Genomic DNA, 13,637 nt, shown 5'->3' with positions numbered 1-13,637 from the left:
CGCTCGAACACCACGGTGACCTTGGCGAAGGGGCGGCTGGCCATCTTGGTCATCTCCTGCAGGTGCCGGCGCTGCTCGTGGTGGGCGTCCACCCCCTGCTTGGCCTTCCAGAGGAGGACGCAGAGGGCGAGGAAGAGGAAGAAGCAGGAGAAGAAGACGGAGAAGAAGACGAAGAGGTCGATGTGGGCCTGGTCCTGGCGGAAGAAGAGCAGCCCCTGCGAGGGGGGCTGGGACCCACAAGTGTGGGGCTGGGAGCCATGGGTGGGGGCTGGGAGCCATGGGTGGGGGCTGGGAGCCATGGGTGGGGGCTGGGAGCCATAGATGTGGGGCTGGGAGCCATTGATTTGCCTTGGGACCCATGGATTTGGGGCTGGGACCCATGGATGTGGGGCTGGGACCCATGGATTTGGGGCTGGGACCCATGGATTTGGGGCTGGGAGCAATGGATTTGCCTTGGGACCCATGGATTTGGGGCTGGAAACCATGGATGTGTGGCTGGGACCCATGGATTTGGGGCTGGGAGCCATGGATGTGGGGCTGGGAGCAATGGATTTGCCTTGGGAGCCATGGATTTAGGGCTGGGACCCATGGATTTGGGGCTGGGACCCATGGATTTGGGGCTGGAAGCCATGGATGGGGGCTGGGAGCCATGGGTTTCGGGCTCAGACCCATAGATTTCAGGCTGGGAGCCATGGATTTGGGGCTCGGACCCACAGATTTGGGGCTCAGACCCATAGACTTCCACTGAATCCCAGAAATGTGGGGCTGGGACCCATAGATTTGGGGCTGGGACCCATGGATTTCAGGCTCGGACCCATGGATTTCAGGCTCGGACCCATAGATTTCGGGCTGGGACCCATAGATGTGGGGCTGGGACCCATGGATGTGGAGCTGGGAGCCATGGGTTTCGGGCTCAGACCCATAGATTTCGGGCTGGGAGCCATTGATTTGCCTTGGGACCCATGGATTTGGGGCTGGGACCCATGGATTTGCGGCTGGGACCCATAGATGTGGGGCTGGAAGCAATGGATTTCAGGCTCGGACCCATAGATTTCGGGCTGGGACCCATGGATGTGAGGCCAGGGCATAACCCCTGCCCCATAGCGCCCCCCAACCCCCGCCCCACAGCTCCACTCCCCAAAAAGCACAGACTCAGCCCAAAATCCACTTGGGGGGCAGACCCCATTTATTCACACCCCCCCAGCCCCATGGGGGGGGGCAGCGCCCCACAGCTCCCCCACCTCCAATTTTCCCGATTTGACCCCAATTTTCCCCATTTTTGCCATTTCTTCCAATTTCAACCCAATTTCACCCCAGTTTTCCCACTTCCCCTATTTCCTCCAATTTCACCCCAATTTTCCCATTTCTTCCAATTTCACCCCAGTTTTCCCCAAATTTTCGCAATTTTTCCCATTTCCTCCAATTTTTTCCCGATTTGCCCATTTTCCTATTTTTTCCCATTTCCTTCATTTTTTCGCCATTTTTCCCCCAATTTTCCCCAAATTTTCCCAATTTCTGCCATTTTTCCCAATTTTCCCAATTTTTGACAATTTTGCCCAAATTTCCCAAATTTTCCCATTTTCTCCAAATTTCCCCCAAATTTTCCCAAATTTTCCCCAAATTTTCCCAATTTTCCCCAAATTTTCCCCATTTTCCCAATTTTTCAATTTTTTCCCAATTTTCCCATTTTTTTCCCAATTTTCCCATTTTTTCCCATTTTTCCCCCAATTTTCCCAATTTTCCCATTTTTCCCATTTTTTCCCAATTTTCCCATTCCCCCCCATACCCTCCCACTTTAGCCCCCCCCCTCACACCATCTCCGCCCCACCCCCCTTTCTAACCCCTACCCCTACTCCCACCCCCACCCCCACCCCCAGCCCCCCCCCCCTCATCGCCACCAGCCCCGACGCCAGCGCCGCCCGGCCCCCCCCCCACCCCCTGCCCCCCCCCGGCAGCTGCAGCAGCAGCGTGGCCACGGCGGCCCCCCCGTCCTCGGTGGGCTCCAGCGTCAGCGGCCCCACGGACGGCGCTGGGGGGGGGGCTGCAGCCAGGATGAGGAGGGGGCGTTTCGGGGGGGGGGGGGGCGGGGGCGCCCGGTTCGGGGGGGGGGTCCGCGGCCCCCGCTCGAACACCACGGTGACCTTGGCGAAGGGGCGGCTGGCCATCTTGGTCATCTCCTGCAGGTGCCGGCGCTGCTCGTGGTGGGCGTCCACCCCCTGCTTGGCCTTCCAGAGGAGGACGCAGAGGGCGAGGAAGAGGAAGAAGCAGGAGAAGAAGACGGAGAAGAAGACGAAGAGGTCGATGTGGGCCTGGTCCTGGCGGAAGAAGAGCAGCCCCTGCGAGGGGGGCTGGGACCCACAAGTGTGGGGCTGGGAGCCATGGGTGGGGGCTGGGAGCCATGGGTGGGGGCTGGGAGCCATGGGTGGGGGCTGGGAGCCATAGATGTGGGGCTGGGAGCCATTGATTTGCCTTGGGACCCATGGATTTGGGGCTGGGACCCATGGATGTGGGGCTGGGACCCATGGATTTGGGGCTGGGACCCATGGATTTGGGGCTGGGAGCAATGGATTTGCCTTGGGACCCATGGATTTGGGGCTGGAAACCATGGATGTGTGGCTGGGACCCATGGATTTGGGGCTGGGAGCCATGGATGTGGGGCTGGGAGCAATGGATTTGCCTTGGGAGCCATGGATTTAGGGCTGGGACCCATGGATTTGGGGCTGGGACCCATGGATTTGGGGCTGGAAGCCATGGATGGGGGCTGGGAGCCATGGGTTTCGGGCTCAGACCCATAGATTTCAGGCTGGGAGCCATGGATTTGGGGCTCGGACCCACAGATTTGGGGCTCAGACCCATAGACTTCCACTGAATCCCAGAAATGTGGGGCTGGGACCCATAGATTTGGGGCTGGGACCCATGGATTTCAGGCTCGGACCCATGGATTTCAGGCTCGGACCCATAGATTTCGGGCTGGGACCCATAGATGTGGGGCTGGGACCCATGGATGTGGAGCTGGGAGCCATGGGTTTCGGGCTCAGACCCATAGATTTCGGGCTGGGAGCCATTGATTTGCCTTGGGACCCATGGATTTGGGGCTGGGACCCATGGATTTGCGGCTGGGACCCATAGATGTGGGGCTGGAAGCAATGGATTTCAGGCTCGGACCCATAGATTTCGGGCTGGGACCCATGGATGTGAGGCCAGGGCATAACCCCTGCCCCATAGCGCCCCCCAACCCCCGCCCCACAGCTCCACTCCCCAAAAAGCACAGACTCAGCCCAAAATCCACTTGGGGGGCAGACCCCATTTATTCACACCCCCCCAGCCCCATGGGGGGGGGCAGCGCCCCACAGCTCCCCCACCTCCAATTTTCCCGATTTGACCCCAATTTTCCCCATTTTTGCCATTTCTTCCAATTTCAACCCAATTTCACCCCAGTTTTCCCACTTCCCCTATTTCCTCCAATTTCACCCCAATTTTCCCATTTCTTCCAATTTCACCCCAGTTTTCCCCAAATTTTCGCAATTTTTCCCATTTCCTCCAATTTTTTCCCGATTTGCCCATTTTCCTATTTTTTCCCATTTCCTTCATTTTTTCGCCATTTTTCCCCCAATTTTCCCCAAATTTTCCCAATTTCTGCCATTTTTCCCAATTTTCCCAATTTTTGACAATTTTGCCCAAATTTCCCAAATTTTCCCATTTTCTCCAAATTTCCCCCAAATTTTCCCAAATTTTCCCCAAATTTTCCCAATTTTCCCCAAATTTTCCCCATTTTCCCAATTTTTCAATTTTTTCCCAATTTTCCCATTTTTTTCCCAATTTTCCCATTTTTTCCCATTTTTCCCCCAATTTTCCCAATTTTCCCATTTTTCCCATTTTTTCCCAATTTTCCCATTCCCCCCCATACCCTCCCACTTTAGCCCCCCCCCTCACACCATCTCCGCCCCACCCCCCTTTCTAACCCCTACCCCTACTCCCACCCCCACCCCCACCCCCAGCCCCCCCCCCCTCATCGCCACCAGCCCCGACGCCAGCGCCGCCCGGCCCCCCCCCCACCCCCTGCCCCCCCCCGGCAGCTGCAGCAGCAGCGTGGCCACGGCGGCCCCCCCGTCCTCGGTGGGCTCCAGCGTCAGCGGCCCCACGGACGGCGCTGGGGGGGGGGCTGCAGCCAGGATGAGGAGGGGGCGTTTCGGGGGGGGGGGGGGCGGGGGCGCCCGGTTCGGGGGGGGGGTCCGCGGCCCCCGCTCGAACACCACGGTGACCTTGGCGAAGGGGCGGCTGGCCATCTTGGTCATCTCCTGCAGGTGCCGGCGCTGCTCGTGGTGGGCGTCCACCCCCTGCTTGGCCTTCCAGAGGAGGACGCAGAGGGCGAGGAAGAGGAAGAAGCAGGAGAAGAAGACGGAGAAGAAGACGAAGAGGTCGATGTGGGCCTGGTCCTGGCGGAAGAAGAGCAGCCCCTGCGAGGGGGGCTGGGACCCACAAGTGTGGGGCTGGGAGCCATGGGTGGGGGCTGGGAGCCATGGGTGGGGGCTGGGAGCCATGGGTGGGGGCTGGGAGCCATAGATGTGGGGCTGGGAGCCATTGATTTGCCTTGGGACCCATGGATTTGGGGCTGGGACCCATGGATGTGGGGCTGGGACCCATGGATTTGGGGCTGGGACCCATGGATTTGGGGCTGGGAGCAATGGATTTGCCTTGGGACCCATGGATTTGGGGCTGGAAACCATGGATGTGTGGCTGGGACCCATGGATTTGGGGCTGGGAGCCATGGATGTGGGGCTGGGAGCAATGGATTTGCCTTGGGAGCCATGGATTTAGGGCTGGGACCCATGGATTTGGGGCTGGGACCCATGGATTTGGGGCTGGAAGCCATGGATGGGGGCTGGGAGCCATGGGTTTCGGGCTCAGACCCATAGATTTCAGGCTGGGAGCCATGGATTTGGGGCTCGGACCCACAGATTTGGGGCTCAGACCCATAGACTTCCACTGAATCCCAGAAATGTGGGGCTGGGACCCATAGATTTGGGGCTGGGACCCATGGATTTCAGGCTCGGACCCATGGATTTCAGGCTCGGACCCATAGATTTCGGGCTGGGACCCATAGATGTGGGGCTGGGACCCATGGATGTGGAGCTGGGAGCCATGGGTTTCGGGCTCAGACCCATAGATTTCGGGCTGGGAGCCATTGATTTGCCTTGGGACCCATGGATTTGGGGCTGGGACCCATGGATTTGCGGCTGGGACCCATAGATGTGGGGCTGGAAGCAATGGATTTCAGGCTCGGACCCATAGATTTCGGGCTGGGACCCATGGATGTGAGGCCAGGGCATAACCCCTGCCCCATAGCGCCCCCCAACCCCCGCCCCACAGCTCCACTCCCCAAAAAGCACAGACTCAGCCCAAAATCCACTTGGGGGGCAGACCCCATTTATTCACACCCCCCCAGCCCCATGGGGGGGGGCAGCGCCCCACAGCTCCCCCACCTCCAATTTTCCCGATTTGACCCCAATTTTCCCCATTTTTGCCATTTCTTCCAATTTCAACCCAATTTCACCCCAGTTTTCCCACTTCCCCTATTTCCTCCAATTTCACCCCAATTTTCCCATTTCTTCCAATTTCACCCCAGTTTTCCCCAAATTTTCGCAATTTTTCCCATTTCCTCCAATTTTTTCCCGATTTGCCCATTTTCCTATTTTTTCCCATTTCCTTCATTTTTTCGCCATTTTTCCCCCAATTTTCCCCAAATTTTCCCAATTTCTGCCATTTTTCCCAATTTTCCCAATTTTTGACAATTTTGCCCAAATTTCCCAAATTTTCCCATTTTCTCCAAATTTCCCCCAAATTTTCCCAAATTTTCCCCAAATTTTCCCAATTTTCCCCAAATTTTCCCCATTTTCCCAATTTTTCAATTTTTTCCCAATTTTCCCATTTTTTTCCCAATTTTCCCATTTTTTCCCATTTTTCCCCCAATTTTCCCAATTTTCCCATTTTTCCCATTTTTTCCCAATTTTCCCATTCCCCCCCATACCCTCCCACTTTAGCCCCCCCCCTCACACCATCTCCGCCCCACCCCCCTTTCTAACCCCTACCCCTACTCCCACCCCCACCCCCACCCCCAGCCCCCCCCCCCTCATCGCCACCAGCCCCGACGCCAGCGCCGCCCGGCCCCCCCCCGCCCCCCTGCCCCCCCCCGGCAGCTGCAGCAGCAGCGTGGCCACGGCGGCCCCCCCGTCCTCGGTGGGCTCCAGCGTCAGCGGCCCCACGGACGGCGCTGGGGGGGGGGCTGCAGCCAGGATGAGGAGGGGGCGTTTCGGGGGGGGGGGGGGCGGGGGCGCCCGGTTCGGGGGGGGGGTCCGCGGCCCCCGCTCGAACACCACGGTGACCTTGGCGAAGGGGCGGCTGGCCATCTTGGTCATCTCCTGCAGGTGCCGGCGCTGCTCGTGGTGGGCGTCCACCCCCTGCTTGGCCTTCCAGAGGAGGACGCAGAGGGCGAGGAAGAGGAAGAAGCAGGAGAAGAAGACGGAGAAGAAGACGAAGAGGTCGATGTGGGCCTGGTCCTGGCGGAAGAAGAGCAGCCCCTGCGCCGGGCCCTCGCCGGCGCCCAGCACCAGCAGGTAGAAGCGGGTGGACTTGAGGGGGTGAAGCTGGTGGGGGTAGGTGAGCACCAGGCGGTCCCGCACCCCCCGCACCACCAGCGCCGACCACGGCTCCCGCACCGTCACGTAGGTCACCAGCCCGGACGCCCGCTCTTCGCGCAAGGGCGGGGGCGTGGGGGCGGGCGGGGGGCGGGGGGAGGCGGAGGAGGGGGCGTGGGGGCGGTCAACGGGAGAGGAAGCGGCGTTGCGGTGGCCCAAGTCAACGGTGGGTTGGCCAACGGGAGAGGAAGCGGCGTTGCGGCGGTCAACGGTGGAGGAATCGGCGTTGCGATGGCCAAAATCGACGTTGCGATGGCCAAAATCAACGTTGGGTTGGCCAACGGTAGAGGAATCGGCATTGGGATGGCCAAAATCAACATTGGGATGGCCAAAGTCAACGTTGGGTTGGCCAACGGTAGAGGAATCGGCATTGGGATGGCCAAAATCAACATTGGGATGGCCAAAATCAACGTTGCGATGGCCAACGGTAGAGGAATCGGCGTTGCGATGGCCAAAGTCAACGTTGGGATGGTCAACGGGAGAGGAATCGGCGTTGGGGTGGTCAACGGTAGAGGAATCAGCATTGCGATGGCCAAAGTCAACATTGGGTTGGCCAACGGTAGAGGAATCGGCATTGGGATGGCCAAAATCAACGTTGGGTTGGCCAACGGTAGAGGAATCGGCGTTGGGGTGGTCAACGGTTGAGAAATCGGCATTGCGATGGTCAACGGTGGAAGAATCGACATTGGGATGGCCAAAATCATCCTTGGGATGGCCAACGGTAGAGGAATCGGCGTTGGGATGGCCAAAGTCAACATTTGGGTGGTCAACGATGGAGGAGTCGGCGTTGGGATGGCCAAAATCAACATTGGAGTGGTCAACGGTAGAGGAATCGGCGTTGCGGTGGTCAACGGTAGAGGAATCGGCGTTGGGATGGCCAACATTGGAAGAGCCAACGTTGAGGCGGTCAACGTTGGAAGAGTCATCGGCGTTGGGGTGGTCAACGGTGGAGGAGTTGGCGTTGGGGTGGTCAACGTTGGAAGAGCCAACGTTGGGGTGGCCAACGTTGGGTTGGCCAACGGTGGAGGAGTCAACGTTGGGTTGGCCAACGGTGGAGGAATCGGCGTTGGGATGGCCAACGGTGGAGGAATCTACGTTGGGACGGTCAACGGTGGACGAGCCGTAATTGGGGTAGTCGACGTTGGAAGAGTCAACGTTGGGGAAGTCAAGGTTGGAAGAGCCGAAATTGGGGTAATCGCCGTTGGGAGAGCCAAAATTGGGGTAATCGAGGTTGGGGTAGTCAACGTTGAAGGGATCGACGTTGGAAGAGCCAAAGTTGGGGTAGTCAAGGTCGGAAGAGTCGAAATCGGGGTAATCGGCGCCCAAATCGGGGTAATCGGAGCCCAATTTGGGGTAATCGGCGCCCAATTTGGGGTAATCGGCGCCCAATTTGGGGTAATCGGAGCCAAATTTGGGGTAATCGGCGTTGGGGCGGTCAACGTTGGGGCGGTCAACGTTGGGGTGGTCAACGTTGGAAGAGCTGCGGGAAGGGTCGGTGGTGGGCGCGCCCAAGTGGGAGGAGCCCAAAGTGGGAGGGGCAAGGCTGGGGGAGCCAATCCCAGCGCTGGGAGAGCCAAGGGTGGAAGAGGCACCAGCGGAAGGCCCGGCGCTGGAGGGGGCGGCGTTGGGAGGGCCAAGGGTTGAGGACCCAACGTTGGATGACCCAAAACTCAAAGACCCAACGCCCGAAGACCCAACGTTGGGTGTCCCAAAACTCGAAGACCCAACGTTGGATGACCCAAAATTTGGAGACCCAACACCCGAAGACCCAACGCTCGAAGACCCAACGTTGGATGACCCAACACTTGAAGACCCAACGTTGGGTGACTCAACGCTCGAAGACCCAACGTTGGATATCCCAAAACCCGAAGACCCAACACCCGAAGACCCAACGCTTGAAGACCCAACATTGGATGACCCAACACCCGAAGACCCAACATTGGATGACCCAACACCCGAAGACCCAACATTGGATATCCCAAAACCCGAAGACCCAACGCTTGAAGACCCAACGTTGGATGTCCCAACGCTTGAAGACCCAACATTGGATGTCCCCAAACTTGACGCCCCATCGCTAGAAGACCCAACGTTGGATGACCCAACACCCGAAGACCCAACGCTCGAAGACCCAACGTTGGATGACCCAACACTTGAAGACCCAACATTGGATGTCCCAAAACTTGACGCCCCATCGCTAGAAGACCCAACGTTGGATGACCCAACACCCGAAGACCCAACATTGGATGACCCAACGCTTGAAGACCCAACGTTGGATGTCCCCAAACTTGAAGACCCAACGTTGGATGACTCAACACCCGAAGACCCAACATTGGATGACCCAACACCCGAAGACCCAACATTGGATATCCCAAAACCCGAAGACCCAACGCTTGAAGACCCAACACCGGATGACCCAACACTTGAAGACCCAACATTGGATGACCCAACACCCGAAGACCCAACGTTGGATGACCCAAAACTTGACGCCCCATCACTAGTAGACCCAACGTTGGATGACCCAAAACTCAAAGACCCAACACCCGAAGACCCAACGCTCGAAGACCCAACATTGGAAGACCCAACGTTGGATGACCCAACACCCGAAGCCCCAACGCTCGAAGCCCCAACGCCGGACGCCCCCAAACTCCCCCCGACACCCCCCCCACCCCCCAAGACACCCCCCCCACCCCCCCCCGCCTGCACCCGCACCAAGTGCCTCCCCGTGCCGGGCTCGACGTCGACGGCGAAGGTGTCGTAGGAGGTGGAGACGAAGAGGTCGACGGCGCCGAAGGTGACGTCCAAGGTGAGGCGGATGTCGACGTTGGTGAATTTGGGTTGGACGCCGAAGAGGACGGTGCGGCCGGCCCCCAGGGGGCGGCGCTGGGGGGGGTGGAAGCAATTATTTTGGGAGGTGGGGTCCAGGCAGTACTCCTGCTCCACCGCCATCAGGCGGTAGCACTGCTGGCCCCCCACCGGGTGGCCGTGGAAGGAGTCGCGGCACTTGGAGCACTGCGGGGGGGGGGAGAAAAAATTAATAATAATAATAATAATAATAAATGGGGGGGGAGAAAAAAATTGGGGGTTTGGGGGTGAATGGGGGGTGAATGGGGGAGGTTGGGGGGTGAATGGGGGTGAATGGGGGGTGTGGGGGGGTGGGGAGGGGGTGATTGGGGGAGGTGGGGGGGTATGGGGGGTGTCGTGGCATTTGGAGCACTGGGGGGGGGGAGAAAATATAATGGGGGGGGTGTGGGGGGAAAAATTGGGGGTTTGGGGGGTGAATGGGGGAGGTTGGGGGGTGAATGGGGGGGTGAGGGGGGAGTTGGGGAGGGGACAATGGGATTGGGATTGGGATGGGATATGGGGACATTAGGGACATGGGGTCACGGGGTCACGGGGTCAGGGGGTGACCTGGTGGGACATGGGGATGGGACATGGGGACATTGGGGTCATGGGGTCACAGGGTCATAGGGTCAGGGGGTGACCTGGTGGGACATGGGGATGGGACATTGGGATTGGGATGGGGACATTGGGGACATTGGGGACATGGGGTCACGGGGTCACGGGGTCACGGGGACATTGGGGTCAGGGGGTCATGGGGTCACGGGGTCATGGGGTCATGGGATCACAGGGTCAGGGGGTCACGGGGTGACCTGGTGGGATATGGGGTTGGGGATGGGACATTGGGACATTGGGGACATGGGGTCACAGGGTCACGGGGTCATTGGGGTCATTGGGGTCAGGGGGTCACGGGGTCACGGGGTCACGGGGTCACGGGGTCAGGGGTGACCTGGTGCCGGTAGCAGTCTCTCCGGTCCCCGGGGCAGGCTCCGGTCTCGGTGTTGTTCTGGCAGGGGCACCCCGAGCCGTCCAGCTCGCTGCACGTGGCCGCGTGCCCGTTGCACTGGCACCTGGGGGGGAGGGGCTTGCACGCTCACCCCTTGCACACTCATCCCTTACACAATCACCCATTGCAGACTCACCCCCTGCACGCTCACCCCTTGCACACTCACCCCCTTCACATTCACCCCTTGCACACTTACCTCTTGCACACTCACCCCTTGCACAATCACCCCTTGCACACTCACCCCCTTCACATTCACCCCTTGCACACTTACCTCTTGCACACTCACCCCTTGCACAATCACCCCTTGCACACTCACCCCTTGCACACTCACCCCTTGCACGCTCACCCCTTGCACGCCCACCTCTTGCACAATCACCTCTCACACACCCACCCTCTGAACACTCACCCCTTGCACACTCACCCCTTGTACAAGGACCCTGTGCACAATCACCCCTTGCACGCTCACCCCTTGCACGCTCACCCCTTGCACGCTCACCCTTGCACGCTCACCTCTTCCACACTCACCCCTTCCACACTCACCCCTTGCACACCCACCCCTGGCACACCCACCCCCTACAAATTCTCCCCTTGCACACTCACTCCTTGCACACTCACCCCTTGCACACCCACTCCCTGCATGCTCACCCCTTGCACACTCACCCCTTGCACGCCCACCCCTTGCACACTCATCCCTTACACAATCACCCATTGCAGACTCACCCCTTACACACTCACCTCTTCCACACTCACCCCTTGCACACTCACCCCCTACAAATTTTCCCCTTGCACACTCACCCCCTGCACACTCACCTCTTGCACACCCACCCCTTGCACACTCACCCCTACAAATTCTCCCCTTGCACCACCCCCTTGCACACTCACCCCTTGCACACCCACCCCCTCCACCCCCCCCATACCCCCCAATCCCCCCCCCACCCCCCCCATACCCCCCCCCACCCCCCCCATACCCCCCCCACCCCCCCCCCTCTCCCCCCCCCCCCCCCACCTGGTGCAGGCCCCCCCCAGCAGGAAGAAGCCGGGGGCGCAGCCCTGGCAGCGCTCCCCCGCGCTGTGCTCGCGGCACCCCACGCACACCGCCTCCGCCTCCGCTCGGCCCCGCCGCCAGCCAGCCCGGAACCTGCAGGGACCCACAGCGACCCATAGCGACCCACGGCTGCCCCATAGCTGCCCCATAAGTGACCCACAGATACCCCATAGGGACCTACAGGGGGCTACAGACACCCTATGGGGGGCTATGGGCATCCCATAATGACCCAGAGTGACCCAGAGTGACCCATGCGACCCATGGGATCCATGCGACCCATGGCTGCCCCATAGCTGCCCCATAAGTGACCCAGAAGTGACCCAGAAGTGAGCCACAGACACCCTATAGGGGGCTACGGGCATCCCATAATGACCCAGAGTGACCCAGAGTGACCCAGAGTGACCCAGAGTGACCCATGGGACCCATGGGACCCATAGTGACCCATAGCGACCCACGGCTGCCCCACAGCTACCCCATAGCTGCCCCATAAGTGAGCCACAGACACCCTATAGGGGGCTACGGGCATCCCATAATGACCTAGAGTGACCCAGAGTGACCCAGAGTGACCCAGAGTGACCCATGGGACCCCCACCCACCCCATAACCACCCCCCGTGCCTCCCAACCACCCCCCAACCCCCCCATAACCCCCCACAGTGCCCCATAACCCCCCCAGACACCCCCACACCCCCCCATATTCCCCATAACCCCCCCAAATCCCCCCATATACCCCCCATACCCCCCCACAACCCCCCTACACCCCCCCATATCCCCCCATAACACCCCTATTCCCCCCCCAACCACCCCCTAACCCCCCATAACCCCCCCATAACCTCCCCATATACCCCCCATAACCCCCCCAAACCCCCCATAACCCCCCCATAACCCCCCACAACCCCCCCAAACTGACCAGCGCGGGGTCCAGGGGGTATCTCTGGGGGTCTCCCCCCCATATCCCCCCCCTAACCCCCCCTAACCCCCCCATATCCCCCCCACTCCCCCCCATAACCCCCCCCAGCTGACCAGCACGGGGTCCAGGGGGTATCTCTGGGGGTCTCCTCCCCCATATCCCCCCATAACCCCCCCATACCCCCCATATCCCCCCATAACCCCCCCATAGTGCCCCATATCCCCCCATAACCCCCCCATACCCCCCCATATCCCCCCCTAACCCCCCCATATCCCCCCCATAACCCCCCATAGTGCCCCATAACCCCCCCAGAACCCCCTACACCCCCCCATACCCCCCCATAACCCCCATAACCCCCCCCATACCCCCCCATATCCCCCCATAACCCCTCCATCTCCCCCCCACACCCCCCCACACCCCCCATAACCCCCCCAAACTGACCAGCGCGGGGTCCAGGGGGTATTTTTGGGGGTCCCTCCGTGCCCTCTCCAGGTCCTGGCGGCCCAGGCAGACGTCGGCGCGGTTGCGGCAGAAGCTGCGGCACGGCCGGCACCGGCCCCCGGCGCGCCCCGACCCCACAAACAGCGGGCGGCACCGCTCGCACTGCGGGCCCTGGGGGACCCCCGTCAGACCCATGGCGGGACCCCAGAGCCCGCCCCATAGCGCGACCCCCTAGTGACCCACGGACCCAGAGCCAGACCCATAGCGCGACCCCATAGCGGGATCCCTTAGCACGACCCCATAGCGCGACCCCATAGTGCGACCCCATAGAACACCCCATAGTGGGACCCATAGCCCACCCCATGGTGGGACCCCATAGCATGACCCCATAGCATGACCCCATAGCATGACCCCATAGCCCGCCCCATACAACACCCCATAGTGGGACCCCATAGTGGGACCCCATAGTGGGATCCCATAGCATGACCCCATAGTGTGACCCCATAGCCCACCCTATAGCCCACCCCATAATGGGACCCATAGTGGGACCCATAGAACGACCCCATAGCCCACCCCATAGCACACCCCATAGCACACCCCATAGCACAACCCCATAGCATGACCCCATAGCATGACCCCATAGTGCGACCCCATAGTGGGAATCCCATAGTGGGATCCCATAGCGCGACCCCATAGCACAACTC

General features: G+C 60.2%; 1 protein-coding gene across 1 annotated transcript in view; it reads right to left on the bottom strand.

Moving 5' to 3' along the window:
* LOC311429346 (uncharacterized protein) overlaps window positions 1–13,142 on the bottom strand; it is a gene marked incomplete at its 3' end in the record, with an annotated part of 31,436 nt that extends 18,294 nt beyond the window's left edge. The window contains 8 exon segments of the mRNA XM_084540436.1: window positions 21–215; window positions 2,142–2,336; window positions 4,263–4,457; window positions 6,090–9,704; window positions 10,483–10,603; window positions 11,546–11,646; window positions 11,648–11,677; window positions 12,934–13,142. Of these exon segments, the coding sequence (XP_084396562.1) occupies window positions 21–215; window positions 2,142–2,336; window positions 4,263–4,457; window positions 6,090–9,704; window positions 10,483–10,603; window positions 11,546–11,646; window positions 11,648–11,677; window positions 12,934–13,128 (4,647 nt within the window). The 5' untranslated portion in view covers window positions 13,129–13,142.
* Between the last annotated feature and the right edge of the window lie 495 nt (window positions 13,143–13,637).

This window comes from Aythya ferina (assembly GCF_964211825.1).
Source record: "Aythya ferina genome assembly, contig: HAP1_SCAFFOLD_692, whole genome shotgun sequence".
In the NCBI taxonomy this organism is placed as follows: Eukaryota; Metazoa; Chordata; class Aves; order Anseriformes; family Anatidae; genus Aythya; species Aythya ferina.
This window is presented reverse-complemented; position numbering and strand designations above follow the sequence as displayed.